The sequence below is a fragment of the Patagioenas fasciata genome, chromosome 1, assembly GCF_037038585.1.
Source record: "Patagioenas fasciata isolate bPatFas1 chromosome 1, bPatFas1.hap1, whole genome shotgun sequence".
Lineage (NCBI taxonomy): Eukaryota > Metazoa > Chordata > Aves > Columbiformes > Columbidae > Patagioenas > Patagioenas fasciata.
The window spans coordinates 178971921-178989408 of NC_092520.1; the positions used below are offsets into that span (position 1 = coordinate 178971921).

Consider the following 17488-nt stretch of genomic DNA (forward strand, 5'->3'; position numbering starts at 1 on the left):
GACTTCTTTTTTCTTAAAATGCCATTTGAATTGTGTGCTTAATCTGTTTTTTCTACTATCTTTTAACAAACATCTACCCTTGGTTGTTACCTGAAACCTGTGATGAAAGAGGTAGCACTGATGAGACCAAGGCGTTAAACCTCAGTAATTCTCAGTTCCAAGTACAGCATTTGGGGCAAAGAACACGAGACCAGGAGCCCAGGTTGGCCTGGCCAGCCACACACACTGGCAATCCACAATGGATCACCAGGTGAGGAGCCATAAAAACCTTGGGGTGGCCAGGGTCCCATGACAGGAGAGTTTGAAACTATTCCAACCAAAGCCTTCCCCAGGGATTTAGGGGAAAGGGATCAAAAGCAGTAGGTGAAAGTGAGGCTCTGCAGAAAAAGGAAGAATAAATCTAAGAAATTCCTCAGACCTAGACCTTCCCATACTGTATTCCTGACAGTACACAAAGTGCTTTGATGTTCATGGAACTTGCTGACGTTGACACTCAGCAAAACAGTGTTAATCACGTGCTGCAGAGAATCCTGGTGTGCGTTCAGGGAATATTCAGGTGCAGAAAAAAAAACAGTGGAGACAGAGAAGATCTCGGGTCTTTTACTGCTTATTGACATTTTTATATAAAAATATTTGTGTGGTATCCTGTAAAAGGTCTTTACTTCTAAATCCTTTTGCAACTTTTGTGTGCTCTGTGGTCTTGGGGAAATAAAATTGTCTCAGGGGTTCACAAGGCCAGAGCTCTAGTCTTGTAAGAACCATGCCTAAGGAGTGTCTTCAGAAGAGCAGAGCAGGGAGAGCAACTCTAGTCCTCTGATCTTTGGGCAACTGGGCTTTCCAACACACTTGTGTGAGAAATAAGAGACAAACTGAAGGAAAACAAGCCTATGGAGCTCACACGGATCAAGAGGAGCCATTTAAAAGCTCATGCTCACCCTACAGAGTCCAGTCACAGAGGCCTGGTGACACCGACTGAGCCGGCATTTGCTGCAGCTGCGATAGTGCCAAACTTTTACAGCCACCCTGTGCTCCCTACGAAATACCAAACCCCTGTGGTCATCACCCAGGGAGAGCAGTGCTTCCAAAGACAAAGTCAGAAAACTGTTTGTGGCTTAATCAACCAAGCAAATCAAAGCTCTGCAGAGAGCATTCTCCGCTCAACAGGAAAGTGAGACGTTTGACAGTCTGCTCCACACCCTAGTTTTGGTGACTTTACTAAAAGCAAGGGGGTAATGGCAGACAATGGGTGAAGCTATTCCCCCATGTAAAACTGTTTTGTCAAGATCCAAGAAGCAATCTTAGAACAGCCATCATTCAAGCAATATTTAAACCAAGTAACCTCAAGCTCACAGACTAAAATCATAATAGAAGCAAGATGACTTAAGTATACAAGATGTAGGAATTGGCTCTACAAATGCTTCCTGCTGTAGATATCACTCCCATATAGTTCCAAAGATAAAATGTAATGTGGAAAGAAAAAGCAATGTAATGCCTCACATTTCAAACCCAAATCATGTTGTAACTGGGATAAAAGGAAACATGCGATTTCATAAATACACTGATTAATATATATAATAAAATTCATATCACTATAAGCAACTACAATCACTGCATTAAGCAAACTATATAGAAGATAACATTGGCCTAAATACAAAATTGCCATAATAATATCAGGTTTTCTGCTTAAAACAGTCTTTTTCATCTTAACAATTTTGAATGACCTTTTCAGGTAATGGATATCTCAGCTAGTTTCTGGACAACGGACTATTCTTAATTTACTATTGTTTAAGGAACACCCAGGAATAGTTAACTGAATAAATAACAGTCTGGTATTAGGATATCTGTCTTTTCCCCAACTGTTCCCCTGTTTGCTGTCCTGTGTTTTCTGTCTTGTTAGATACACATTAACCTGTTAGACTGACCTTCACTTCCCTCCCAATCCCTACAGCACATTAAAATTCTTTAAAAAGACAACTTGAGAGAGATTGCCTTTTGGTAAACCTCCTAAAGCGAGCTCTACAGACTGGTCTGGCATGCATTGTGTACATGCATCTGTCACGAAAATTTGATGACAAATCATCTGTTTCCTGACAGATAGGCTGCACTGACTTCAAATTCCCATGAAATGTCTTTGTCCACCAGGAAGAAAAACATTCTCCTTTAAAGCAGTGATCATTCTCAAACTTCACTTCAATCCTCCATTTGCTTTAAGTCTGTACTATCATTTATTTGTACTATAATTTTTCTGGATCAATTAAAGCCTGTTGCAAGATACATCTTCCTGATCATCTTTTGGGAAAATGTAAAGAGACAGGAACTAATGAAAGGAATGAAAACAAATGTTTCACAGTAATAATGCTGTTTTCAGAGGGTGAGAAATGAAGATCCTTTTTAAGACTGACCTACCCCAGTTTGTTTAAAACTAAACTGAACTTGAACTGATAAACTACTCTTTTGAGATTAACCTGAATAGTGTACATTCAGCAAAACACTGTAAATCTAAACATACCTGAATTGGAGTCAAACTTTGTTTCTGACCTGCAAAAGAAAATAAAAGGATCGTAAGTTACAAGAACTGCTTTATGCCATAAAAGCCATTTGTCAGACTGATCACTGAGCAAATATCGTCTTTAACAAGACTGTCTGCCTCTGTACATTAATACTTAATGCATTCAAGTGGATTTGAACCCAAATAATAACTATTACCTTTAACATGTTAGGTCTTTTACAACATAGAGTTACAAAGAAATTTTAAAAGACAAATCACAAAATGAATGCAGAAAATACAATATAAATTTAAAACAGGATTAAATTATATGCTGTGAATCCTGCAACACAGTTGTTCCTATGTAATAAATATTGTTTTCATTCATTTTCATTTTTGAAAAGTCATTAAGAGGATTTAATTTATTCATGAATGTTTCCAATCTATTTTTGAAGCAGATACCGTTTCATTAATGTCATATGTATTGTATCCAATGATCTGTACTTAATTGTACAACATCCTAGGAGGGTTTTGTTTGTGTGTGTCTTCAATTTACTTACTCTGCACATAGGAATAAGCGGTTTGATTTTCTTAAAAGTGGAAAGCAGGGGGTGGGGGAGAGAGAGAGAGGAAGGGAGGCAGACCTAAATTTTAACTTGTTTTAAGTCTTTGCAAAAAGACAATAATGTGTGCATTATGCATCATTAGTTTTAATTGTGCGCTGCAGATTTTTGTCTCTCTAACAACTAGTGGTTTTTTCTAAGGGCTTAGCACTTAGCAAATGAACCCTATAACCTGTATATTTAATAAAAGGAAGAAAAAATTAGCCCTTGTGGGAACATCATGTTTCAGATATAGGTTAATAATACTTGTAAATGTAGAAGCCTTTGAAGATCTCAATTCAACTGTGGGAAAACTTAAGTTGGGTAATTACTCTCAAGATGCTGCTGATGTGCTGTCAAGCAGAATTAACCCTATGACTAGGCCTATCTACACAATCTGCTATAAGACAGCATTGTCTATATCGAGCTCTCAAACCAATTAACGGGCATGTTCCAATCAGATTTATATTGCCCACTAACAATGAGTTCTACACATGGTCATGTCTGTCACAGCAGGACACGAAGTCTGACCAGCAAGAGACCTGTTAAGGGATGTTACGTTGGCAGCAAAATGCATTTCCCCAGAAATTCTAAGGAGGAAGTACAATGTTGGATCCTTTCACATTGCATCAGGGAGGGGATGTATTTTGGGAAGTTACAGTCCTCGTTTTTTCAAAAATAAATGACCAAAGCTCAAGAACTAATTGCAGGTTTATTCTTTTATTTTATGAGCTTGTACATGCAGGTACAGGTAGATGTATTTTACACATACTATATGTATTTGATATAATTGGCATTATAATCCTGTACCAAAGGTCTGTGCTACATCCAACAAATATCAAACCAATCATGATATAAAAAATTAACATGTTCACACCATTAGTTACAGTTAAAGTCATGAGAAAGGAAACAACTCTCTTCTTCCTCCTGCTCATTCTCCACCTTCCCCTAGCGCTCACAATCTTTAATGCCTTCAGTGTAACTCTCAAGTGATTAATAGATGGAAGGGAAAAAAAAGCATAACTTATGCTCCTAGTTGGTGCTTATAAAGTGCCACCAAAAGCACAGAACAAATAAATTAGGTTGCTGATGTACAATCACTGCTCCTGTTGACGGTGTATTTCAGCTGGCATTTACACCCCACAGGATGAAGTCCTCACCCCACGAAAGGTGCATGTTGGTAACTGGGGGAGAATTCCCCTGAGTTCCAGGGAAATCCACTTAGTATTTTATTTACAATATTCTCCTCAAGCTGTACTAGATCTGTCTAGGCTGTTCTCTCTTGCTTATCACTGTATCAGCACCACCTCACTACCTACATAGTCAGAGACAACGTATGAACATCAGCCTCATCATCCATTTATCTCCACAATCAATTTCTTTGCTGCCTAAATTCTAGACCCTGGTTTTCAGCCTGCATGGCTTGGCATGGACATCTGCACTGCAACTTGCGGCATCAACAAACTGGCCCAGGGGCCAAGGTGGCAGAGAGGACATGGGGAGGAAGTTCACAAGGGTCACTGGGCACTGCAATGAGTACCAAAGCTTCAAACAGTCATAAATTATTGGGCAACAAATCAGGGAACTGATACAAGGCGATAAATGAATAGAACTTTGTCTGGCAACAGCAGAATAGCTATGAAAGAAAACACAACATGGGAGGTATCCCTAGGAGCCAGCAGGAGGAGAAGGGTCACCTGCATTATGGTCACCATGTCACTTTGGGAAAACAATGCAAAATTTAGGACACAGTATTACAGAATTGTTAGAGATCTTAGAAAGACACAGAAAAAAAGGGAGGAAAATAATGAAGTGTCTTTGGCATTGCAAATAAGCAACAACTAGCAGATGTGAGAGAAAGACTCTGCAAGAATACAAAATCATCTTGACTACCTGAAGGACTGACAAAGCTTCCAGCAATTTCCATGCAACCAGCACTTTTCCTCTAGATCTTCCAATATTTACATATTTTTCTTGACAGAATGCTAGACAAAGATATTAGAAACTAGTTGCACGTAGGTATTAAAAATATGCAACTGAAAATGAGCCAATAAATAGGATAAAATAAAATGCTGAAGGTATGTTCCAAAGGAATGTTCTGCTACATGCAGAAATATTCACTCTGGTTCCTTTGTAATTTTAAAACTACATTAACTAGAAGGAAAAACTTTTCTGTACATTGATTTTTATCATTGTACATATTCCGATATGCAACTTAAGCATCCTATCAAAAAATATGCACCTTATAGAGCCAGGCACTGACTTCACAAACTGTCTTTTCTCGTCAGTCACACCAAGAGGGGAAAGAAACCCCAACAAACAGCAAATAGCTTTCTGCGTAGTTTCTCTACTTTTGCCCCACAGGAGTACTCTGAAAGTCACAGAATCATTCATAGATATCTTTGGAAAGGAGTCTATATGCCTAAAGAGAACAAGAGGGTATTTATAAAGCGCTTTCCATTTCCAACTGTGATGTGACTTAAATACACACATCACACGGCAATTCAAATGCCAAGTAGTTCATCTGATCACACACAATATGCAAGGAAACAGTGAGCTACTGCAAAGCTTTAGCTCAGGACAAGGTGCCACAATACTTTTAAAGATCCCAGAAATAATTAAATCAAACACAAACTGAGGCTGCATCTGGAGTATTGTGTCCAGTTCTGGGCTTCCCACTTTAAGCAGGACAAGGAAATACTGGAGGGAGTCCAGTGGCAGGCTACAAAGATGATTAGGGGTCTGAAGAAGAGACTGAGAGAGCTGAGTCTGTTCAGCCTGGACAAGGCTGAGAGGAGGTCTCATAAATGTTTATAAATATCTCAAGGGTGGGTGTCAAGAGGATGGGACCAGACTCCTTTCAGTGGTGCCCAACATCTTTACTTTGAGGGTGCCAGAGCACTGGAACAGGTTGCCCAGAGAGGTTGTGGAGTTTCCTGCTCTGGAGACACTCAAAACCTGCCTGGACACATTCCTGTGCGATTTGCTCTGGGTGAATGTGCTTTAGCAGGTGGGGTGGACTAGATGAGCTCCAGAGAACCCTTCCAACCCCAACTATTCTGTGATTCTATGAAACAATAAAATATATGATGGTCACTTTATCTATACTGCAAAGAAGAGCAGGATTTCGACCTGTTCCTTTTAAAAGGCACCGTAAACCTGATGTTCGTACTGCCAACTGCTGAGAGAGAGAAACAGAGTATGGATAATTACCATGTGTTCCTATAGTGTGAATTTTAAACTACTACTTTCCAAAGTATGACTGAAGTGCAGTTTTTCAGCGCCACATACTATGGTGTGACCAAACACACTACAGCTGAAGTTAACACAGATCTGCTACTGCCAGGGATGTGGGCTTTTGGCAAGGAAAGGGCAAAGAGAACTTGCCACAGAACACCTACTCTTGTGTTACAACTGCCTTTTTCTTTCACCCTTCTTGAGGAAGTCTTTTTCAGGTTTATTCAGGTTTTGTTGAAGCCCAGCATTGGGAACAGCCTTTGAAAGCCCCACAGCTCTCTCAGAAAGCACCTGATGAAACCTCTACAGTTCTGATCTTTTTGTTTTAATACTGAAGAAGTCATTGACTCCTCTTGGCTTTCTTACACTTCTGCATTAGCAATTTATACCAGGTTGTATTTCAGGTACATACATACACATAGTAAAGCATAATGTAGGCTAAGACTAACTGAAAATTAGTTCTGACAAGCAGAGTGACTGAAACAGTCAATACAAAGCAGTGTGAAATGTCAAACGAGGAATTATGTATCAGGCTTAGAAGTTTACATAGAATCCATTGAAATTTTACAGTTAAAATATCAATTAAATTCTTAGTAAAATCAGTAGAAGGTATCTATAAATATGTCTATGATGATGGGAAAAAATTGCATTTATTTCTTCTTATTTCTAAGTACCTTCAACAATGATTTGCAATTCAGTCATGCTCAGCAATAAGTAAGTCAAAACAATGTCACAAGCTTGTCTTGATGAGACATTGAAATATTTAATGTTACATTTCAAGTCACTTTTTCCTTCTTTTTTGAATCCTGACACATTTCTCTTAGGAAATCTACATCAATACCTGCCTTTTGGAAAGGATGCTTGCTGAAATGTACTCAGTATAGCAAACTGCGAGATCCACCATATACCTTCTACTTGTTTTCACTGTTGGAGATGGCATCCCCCAGAGAACACAAGCAGAAGGAAATCTCAGGTTTGCTGTTGTATTGGCTTGTAGCTGGCAGTCTCATTAACTCACTCCTTGCCAGTGACCTCGGCCTGCAGTGATTCAGACAGTGCCTTGATACATTTGTGGGCAACAACCAGCTCAGTACAGTGGAGCTGATTGACTGAAAAAATAAGAGTAGGTGGCTTGTGGATGAAAGAAAAAAAATGAGATGAAGTGTTTTTTTGTTTTCCAAACTTGCTCTCCTAGTCCTTAACATAAAAATCTTTCCAGACTTCAGACTTCATTGCTTCATTGCGGTAGAGAAATGAAGGTTCAGCACCAGCCAAGAAGCTGTCTGTTAGAGGATATTAAAAACTACCCATGAGCTGATTAGGAGTGCAGAAGCATTTGCTGTAATGACTGCAGTTCCTCTACTTGCCAAGCATCCAGTGAAAGGAGCCTTTCCCCAAGAGCAGTCCAGCAGATCCACCCAAGGCCAGAATTGTACCATTCTTGCTCCAAGGGGCTCTTGAGGACCAGGAGGACAAAGTCCTGTTCCAAACCACTACAGAAATTAGTAGTCACCAGGTCAAGTTCCCACGACAACCCCAGGCTACGGCTGTGATAAGCTTAGCACATTTTCAGTACCTGACTACATGTGGAAGATGCCATGGGCTGTATTCACAAAGCAACTTTACTGAAGGGATTGCAGTAAATACAGCATTCATATTGAAGGTCATCCTCAGAGGTGGACTAAACTGCCAGATTCTAGATGGCTCCAAAGTAGATGAGCACTCTCCTGTTTTCATTTTTGTAAGGTGATTAGAACTGCATAACAATTTATCATCCAGCAGTGACACAGTAGACTCAAAACAGAGGCTGGTTTCAACCAAAAACTGAGTAAGCAAAAGGAAATCAGTGCGCAATGATAACAACGTTACTGATTTGTAACTTCACCAGCTTTTTGTAGGGGACAGAAAACTGCTGAAGTTCTTCCAAGTTTTAAGATCCTCAAGCTTCTTGGAGCTACAAAAAACCTATTAAAAATCTGAGTTTGGATGAGAACTGATTGGTAATACTGCCTACTGACCAACGACTACACTGCAAAAGCTTAACTTACTCCAAACAAATTTTATTAAACAGAAGCTGTTGGTTTTGACACACAAAACTACCAATCATTTTGAGAAAACAGAGAGTCAATCAGGGCAGATGAAGTTGCTCACGTGGTTCTATCAGATCTCATTAGAGATGCTACAGCAGTTACTTCATATGGGTTCTCCTAACCATATAGCCAGTCCTGAATTGTCATTTGGCCTGCTCAAAGGATACAAAGATTATTAAGAAAGCTTAGAGGCCATTAGTTAGGCACTCAGCACCAGGGCAAGGAAATTCCTTGTATAGATCTAGCCTGGTGACTGAAATCCTCCCTTGTGTTGTGAAGACAAGTGGCATAATGCTAATGGCACTGCAGCATTGCCCAGCCACGCTTTGCTTTTCTCATGATTTCCTTTTGGATGTCTGAGAGATGTTGAGAAGACCTGACACAGTTCAATGAAAATCAAATGAAAACATGACAATGAATAAGAGTGTTGCTATTTCTCCTAGTACATGTTCAGAAGAGCCAACACCATTACCAAGAATTCCTTCCAGGAAGCAATAAAGGCAGCAGTGGGTGATTTATGAAGACTTGGCAATTCATTCCTTGGCCCTAAAAATTGGAAACTGACACAACAATAATATTTCTTTTTTTAAAAGGAAATAATTCTCCCAGGCTTCCCAATTGCCATCTATACCACGCCTTTCTTGCATGGTGCTGCATGTGGATTATTAAATATGGAACAGATCCTCTCCTATGGCAATAGTGTGAGTTGCAGATTTCACTCTGGTCTGTTCTAACCTCCTTTTGCCGTGGCTGTGGACAGAATGGTATTTTTTACATAGTGTACAAGAAAATGACTTGAAAAATTCAAGTAGGTGCAACCTTGCAAATACACTTGGCCCTTAGAAAACAGCAAGGATTTGAGTGGCGTAGGTGCTGCTCTATGAACTGACACAGAAACACAGAACCTTACTGCATGGGCTGTCCAGCCATGATAAACATGGCTCACAACAAATGAACAGGAGCAGATACAGTTGATAAGCATGAGGGTTTTTCCTTTGGTTAGTTTTCTACCAGATCAATGTGCTGCATCGAGACATGCTCCAGCCACACCAGGTGACGTCCCGGGAAGGGGAAGCCTTCCCCTCTACTCTGCCCTGGTGAGACCACATCTGGAATATCGTGTCCAGTTCTGGGCCCTTCAGTTCAAGAAGGACAGGGAACTGCTGGAGAGAGTCCAGAGCAGGGCAACAAAGGTGATTAAGGGAGTGGAGCATCTCCCTTATGAGGAAAGGCTGAGGGAGCTGGGGCTCTTTAGCTTGCAGAAGAGGAGACTGAGGGGTGACATTATTAATGTTTAAAAATATATAAAGGGTGAGTGTCACGAGGATGGAGCCAGGCTCTTCTCAGTGACAATCAATGGTAGGGCAAGGGGTAATGGGTTCAAACTGGAACACAAGAGGTTCCACTTAAAATTGAGAACAAAATTCTTCTCAGTGAGGATGACAGAACACTGGAACAGGCTGCCCAGGGAGTTTGTGGAGTCTCCTTCTCTAGAGACATCCAAAACCCACCTGGACAGCTTCCTGTGTAACCTCATCTAGGCGTTCCTGCTCCAGCAGGGGGATTGGACTGGATGATCTTTTGAGGTCCCTTCCAATCTCTACCATTCTGTGATTCTGTCTGAAAAAAACACCCTAGAGAAAGGTGGGGGGAACAGGGCTGCTTCTTTTTGCATAAGCCTGCAGCTAGATTGGAGTCATTTTAACACAAAACCACATAAGGGGTGGCTTGCAGAAAAAGGAGGTCCTTGAGATTAGTTTATTGTCTCTCTCATTTATTACCTTCTCTAGGCAGCTGTACTGGGATGTAGGAGACTGTCTGGTGTGAAAGTTCAGAGATGGAATCATTAGATTCAATGTCATGATTATCGATTTTATGTGTGAGGCACCTTTGGTTGCGGAAAAAGTTAAAGTATGTTATCCATAAAGCTTGGGAGGTTTCTCATAACACTAGTACAAGCAGGTAGATGAAGAGATGCTAAATTCTAATTGTTTCTTTTATCTTTCCTGTGATAGAGACAGAGTTCTGTTTTAAAGATGTACCAAAACCCAGGTCTTTCATCTGGAGTGTAAAATTCATGTGTTCCCTGACCTCATGTGTCACATGGTAATGAAACAACGTAAATCAGAAATGTTAAAAGTTGAAGTTTGTTAATATTACTGCTGAAGCTCCAGTCTCTTTCCTGGTTAAACTGACAGGTCCATAGTCCAAATATATATATTTACAGATTACAACAACACAAGAGAAAAAATTAATGGACACCCAATAAGAAACAAATGGAAATGCAAGTTTCAGATTACTATCTGGAAATAAAAAATAAAAATTGAAATAATATTTTAAAGCCCCAAAACTACCACAAAACCAACTTGCATTTTTAATGTGGCAATGGACTTTCTTTGTATTGTACTACCATCTTACTCCTAAGAGAATACTTTGGTGATTCACACTGTGGGGAAAATTTAGCAAACGGGATACATTTTGCATTCTCTTACCTATGTTTCCTTCTCACTTTTTTTAGCTGTATGGGCTGAAGCAGTCACCAAGATACAGGAATGTATCTTTCTGAGTTGAGGAAGACATTATATACTGATATTTTGAGGTCAATAAACAAAAGAAGATGGACACCTATCAGCCTATCCATTTGTTCCTAACCTTGTCAGCAATTTCAGAACAATGGCTGAATGTGATGTAGACCAGAGGTGGCAGGAGCTCACAAAGCAACACAAAGACTTTGTGGAGATTGGGCTAAGGCCAGTCCAGCCTTGGGACACAACCAGCAAGGTGTTTTTTTCAGGTGCTCACTGGTCTGGGATTTATTAAATATAAAAAAACTTCCCTCTTTCCCTCTCTCTCCTCCCATAAAATCCATGGGGAGTCTCAAAGAGAATCTGAAAACAGGGACATTTCCATATAGCTCATTTCACACAGAGAAGTCCAACTCATTAACTCAGAAAGTCAAGACTATGCCAAAGCATACTGCGCACTTGAGATAATCACAGGTTAAGTCTCATATTGCAGTTTTTTCCCGTATTAAATGGATTGTGAAAGCAACTGGAAACTAGTTCACATTCATTTATGTGAACTATTGCTGTCCAAATCTCACCCCACAAAAAATCTGCTCTTTCTCCAACAGACGATGGAAAGGAAGCCAGTCTTGAAGGTAGAAGGTGAAATCCTGGCTCCATTGTATTCATTTACCGAATCTGAACTGACTTCAACAGAGCCAGGATTTCCACCATAAAGATTTAGCAATAGTAAGCAGGGGATGTCTAAATGGCAGAGTAGAAAACCAGGTAATGGGGACTTCAGATCCCCACTCTGTAACCCCATGCTGGGCACCACAGTAACACATGACATGAGAATATTGCCTTGGCTAAGTTCATAACGATCAGATATCCAACTCAAAAGATTCACGTTATTGCTGAAGTTTCTGCAGGTAATCCTCCTAACACAAGGAAGGAAGAATCAAACATAACAGAGATGAAATGCTTCTTTCATCTTTACAGACAGTCTCTTGAGAACAACTATCACTGCCACATCTGGTGATCTTGGAGCTACATCAATTTTATTTTCCTTTGTAACCTATTACTGACCCAATTTTCTCTTTTATGAGCGCTATCCTGGCCATCCTGCTTCATGCTGCTTTAAAGGTACCTCTTAAAGTGAGGGAGCCTGAGTCAGTGTGAAGGACAAAACAAGCAAAAAAATTAAATTCTTCATCAGAATAAATACAAGCAGCCAGAAATAAGAAAAAGCACATAAACAACTGAATCTGTGCAGGACAATTCAGTGACTGAGATAATTCAATCAGCACTGCTTCTAGCACCAAATTTAGGGCCATAATTCCAACACAACTTCTAAAGAGTATTTTTCCTGCAAGACATGAAAGTTGTTATTTCTTTCTTAATCATTGCTTCCGTTCCTAACCTAGCTCTCCATGTGCACTAATTGGGATGCATGAAGATTCAATACGTAATGCTATTTTCCTGGATTTCGTTTTCTTAACTGCTTGAATTCTAAAAAAGCACCTACTTTTTTCTCCATTATTGGATACAATGCTGTATCACGGGTGCAGCATTGTTGGTCAGGATCCAGATATTAAAGCTACCTGTGATTAAAGTTACCAGCCAAAAATCATATCTATCAGTGCAGTGAAATACTGTGTTAAAATTATTTCATATGGCTGTATAAGAAGAGGGGGAAAAAAAGAATCATTAGTTTTTACAGTCAATTACCTATTTCACCAGAATGTTTATCTTGTTATCTTATTTATTTACTACGTTTTTATCTTTACTGTAATACTAATTTTGCTATAGCATTATTATTTACATTGCTGCTCATGTATCCCTTGTCAATTTGAATGACTTAGATGTTCTTATACAATTACGTAAGTACTGGAGTATACATAAGATTACATGGGAACACAACACATAAACTAAGAAACAGAAATCTCAAAACTGTGTTTAGCATACTCACTTGAATAAAGGAGTCCCACAAACAACACATTTGTATATTCCTTGAGCTTTATGATGTGTGTACTCCCCCTCAAAGGCACTGGGAAAACAACAACACTACATTTTAAAAATAAATAAAGGAAATTTGGGGGTTTTAAAAATTATTAAATTAGCTAAGACTTTAGAAAAATGTTACAGAAAAAAAAAAACACGATTTAAAAGTTGGCAGTTGTTTTTTATTAAAGGCAGCAAATAAAGCAGGCACAGGAAAAGGGGAATGTCCTCATTAGCGTGCCTCAGGTGTTATGTATCATGCAAGAGGAAGCGAATTGTTCTACAGTTCAAAGGACAGAACAACAACAACAAAACGGGAAAAATGGGGGCCTCCCCCCAATTTGGCAAGTGAAATGCAAGTTTTCATAAACACGGATTGTTTGACACGTAGCTCAAGCTGAGGCACCGCTCTCAGGCCTGTGTTTGGGACACGTGCGGGCAGCGGGCCTGGCCGCGGTGTGAGGCGCGGGGTGCCGGCCGCCCAGGAGCCGCCATGCCGCGGCGCTGGGGCATGGGCAGCCCGCCACGGGGGCTTTGTAGCTGAAAATGAAATAATTGGTCCACGATTTCAAGCTGTGAGCGCCTTATATTTTTAGTTGAAAAGCAATATTACAGCTTTAAGGGAATATTTTTCTAAGTTAACAATCTAAAAGGCTAGGAGGTCATTCATCTAATACGAATCAGCTGCGCGAGCCCAACAAAAAGCCTATGTGCTCGGCAGCTTGTTTTTATTATCCTTTCACCCTTTTTATGAGGTCCAATTTTTTTTTTTTTTTTTTTATAAACAGGATTTTTAAGAATGACCTAATCTCTGATTGTTTGTGTGCATTAAATCACGTTGTTGGTCCTGTACACAGGAGTGAGGAGGGTCGGGAGGATGGCAGGGGCAGAGGACGAAGGGGGCCGGGGCGGAGAGGGCAGTCGTGCCCCCTCAGCACATCCAGCTACACAGCGTCAGGAAGGTGCTGCTGATTAAGCAGGACCCCACGTGCGGCCGAGAGCCCTTTGCAGGTCATGAATGAAAACAAGCAGTTACATCATTAGTACGTTCAGAGCAGAGGTAAAGCCAGGGCCTTATGCCAAGCTCAGTGGTATAAATTAGACAACAAAAAATGGCTGGGCCTTGGCAAGTTACCTTCATGCTGGAATCAGCTGAGAGAGACTTTATTCACTAAAAACAGTCTTGGAAGCGAGTCTTTTTTTTTTCCTCCAGGACTCAGGGCTGGCTTCCAGCGACTAAAGCCATGTGAGGGCAGTTATTGAAAATTTTTGACATTCCAACCACAAATGAGCCAATAAATACCTTCTCCACATGTGCTTCAAAAAGAAATTGGAGTGGGGTGGAAAAGAACTAAATTATGCTACCTTCTTTCTGCAGCCAAAACGTCTATACTTACAATGGCCACCTTCAAAACTTCAGCCTCCTGGCACAGGGCCATTTCCCTCGTGGTTCTGCTTACTGCGATGTCTTCCAAAAAAAGTGTACCTAAACCACTATTACTACCACACATTTTGTAGTAAACTAAAAACAGACTTTAAACATGAGCCCGGTGACTTTATAAGACATGCAGTGTTCATTAAAAGAAAAAGTCACACAAGACCCCTGGCCTCAGCCCCCATGCTGCAGATGCTTGTCTTTGCAGTGGTGTTAATTTGTAGGGGTTAGTAAACAAGTGGAGAAAACCTGGGGAAAAAAAAAATGCCCAAACCTTTGCGGAAAAGGTGAGGAAGCCCCACTAAGAGGAGAGAAAAGGAAGATGCCCGTGTTCGGAGGACTGCGTTTCCTTCGTCCTGCCTTACCTTTCGGTCCCCTTCTCCTGAGTGACATGGTACTGCAAGGGTGTCAGCCGCTTCCTCAGCTCCTCCTGGGAAAAGACCACCTTACAGTCCTTTTTATCCCTACATGACCCTGCAAAGGGAGATGATATGGGAGAAGGAGCCTTTTTAGCTTAAATCCCGAATAATTGCTTTGGCAGACGGCCACAGCATAGCTTCTGCATTCACTTGTCAATGACCAGACCAATCCCTAATGCACGAAGAATGGCTCAGCTGAACTGCAGCTGATTATTTCTTCAAATCCAAGTTTAAAAATGAATTTTGCTTGACTGCCAGGTGATTCCACTGGAGCAGTGACCATGTGCTACAGCCAAAGCCCTTCGGTGTGTTACACGCTAAACTGTTGCGCACACAATCATTCACAAGAAAGTAACATTTTTCCAACCATTTAAAAAAAGAAAAAATCTGCAAAAAAAACCCAACAACTATGGCTGAGACGTTCTTTACAAGACATCTATATTGGAGACTTACGGTAATGGGCATATGATGTTCAGCCAACAATTTCATTACCCTTTAATGTAGCTGAAAAACAATTCTAAATCTTTAGAATTCCAATAAGGTTGATTTAACGTCTAGTTGCATCCTCGTCCTTTTGCTTTATAACATTAACCATTGTATTTTTTCACTGTTGAAGCACTAGAACTGGAGCCCTGAGGAGCAAGTCATTTCCTTATGCACAAAGCCGTACAAGGTTCAACAATAAACTTGTCGTAAAAATTAGGGTTGCTGTTGAAATTAGCCTCCTTTGAAAACGTCACCTCATGTTTTGCTTAATTCACACAGAAAATCCAAGGAGTACATAAGGATTACTGTAGGAAAACATTTGTATAGTGCAGAAATTCACACCACATCAGGAAAGAAAAAACAACAAAAAGTTTGCTTTTGAGAATGAAAACTCCCAAAGTAGCAAGAGAAATTGCCAAATATTCAAGTAACTTCGATAATTGCTTGCAAAAATTAGCTGACAAAATACAGCAGGGAAAAAGCACTCTAATTGTGACAGTAATTCAAATACGGTACAATTAGAAATAAACAGTCCCAACAAAAATATTTTTTGCTAGTAATGTATATACACTCATAAAAAGACCAATTGTGCTCCCAAAGTAGAGGGAACAGAGCTACCCATCTGTATGTCATTTAGTACAGGAGAGGCAATGGCAGGTTTAAATTACATGGTATTGGATTGCAATTTCCTAACATTGGATGCTTTTCTGCTTTTTTACCTTGAGTCATTACTAAGGAGTGTTCATAAAAAGTAGCTTAAAGCACAGATGCTTGCAAATCATTTAAGAAAAGATGTTTCTTTCTTCCTCCCCCTCTTCTTTTCTCATTTTTTTAATGTGTGGGGGTGGGTGAATACGGGAGAGAGAAAAAGAATAATGCTGTTGGTCACTACTGACTAACCCTAGGAAGTATTTTCGGGAGGAAAAAGTAAAATTGAAAACATCTGATTGAAGTAAATAGTGCAAACATAAAAAGCTTTGCTAGTGAAAGAAAGGTATTGAAAAGCGACTTTATTTCATAGATTAGAAATTACTTTTGATCTAAACATTCTTAAAAACAGATTGTTTTCCACTCTGAGCCATCTCATTAGCTGTGCTGCAGAGCCTTCGTTTTAATGGCAAGCTTTGAAAGAGCACTGCTGTATGCCTTTGTTAGCTTCAATCTTATTTGGGAGAGGGATAAAGATTTCATTCCAGGTCTCTTTGTTTGTCTTTCAAGAACCACTAAAGCAGTATTCACACAAATTTTGCAGGAATGTGCCCTGTGCCATAGCTTACAAATTATTTGGTTTTGGTGCACTTAAAGGTCACCTTCCAAATTAGCAAAATTTTCCTACATCCTGGCTTTTCAACCTTAAATGTAAATATTGTTTCCTAACTGTAAGTGAGGTTTGTTCTTTATAACATTTGGTTGCTTATTTAAAGATGTCAAACTTTGGAGGTTTTTATTCTCTGAACGTGCAGGGCTCTAGGACTAATAAGTCTTTCAAAGTATAGCTAACAGGGAAAGGAAGCATATGCATTATATAAATAGCTATTGTTATGTTGCATTACACAGCTCAGAAAGAAACTGTTCGAGAGACAGTCTTTCATCTAAAATTTCAGTATTAAAAAGTAGTGTAGAGAGCAGCAAAGACTCTTACAAATCAACATTTCTTCACCTTCAAAAATATCTTGCAATTGTTTTTTTAAAAAATTCTATTTGCTCTTTAGATGTTGCAAAAAAGCAAACTAAGCATAACTTCACTTTGGAAAAAGCCAGAGAAAATAGGGAATGTTTTGAAGAATGGCCAGTATTCCCTCTTTACTCTCCTTGAATAATTTTTCATCTATTTTAGAAATCTAGTGTTCTTCAATTAATGGGCTCACTATCTGCACAGGAAAATAACTATTTGATCCACAACATAGATCAGGAGCAGGAAGCATGTTAGAAAAGCTTTTTTATCCCTATTGTTTTTAATCATTAACTGCATGTTTCACAATACAGACAAGTACTTATGTCTACAGGGGAATTTTGCCAAACTGCAGTGGGGTAAACTGCAACCTACCCTGCAAATCAAAAAGGAAATCTCTTGGTGTAACCCTCAGCATTCAAAAACAGCCCTGTTTAATTAATTGCACTTACTACTTAACTGCTAGCAACAAAAAAATAGCTTAGTAAATTGACTGCACTATTTCTATATTGCAAAAGAGCCCAGGAGGTAAAACAAGACTCATCCCTGATCGC

General features: G+C 39.7%; 1 protein-coding gene across 1 annotated transcript in view; it reads right to left on the minus strand.

The window, feature by feature from the left end:
- The window catches only part of MSRB3 (methionine sulfoxide reductase B3), an 85934-nt gene that overhangs the window by 37414 nt on the left and 31032 nt on the right, over nt 1-17488 (minus strand). Inside the window, 3 exon segments of the mRNA XM_065855961.2 lie at nt 2510-2538; nt 12891-12968; nt 14723-14831. Of these exon segments, the coding sequence (XP_065712033.1) occupies nt 2510-2538; nt 12891-12968; nt 14723-14831 (216 nt within the window).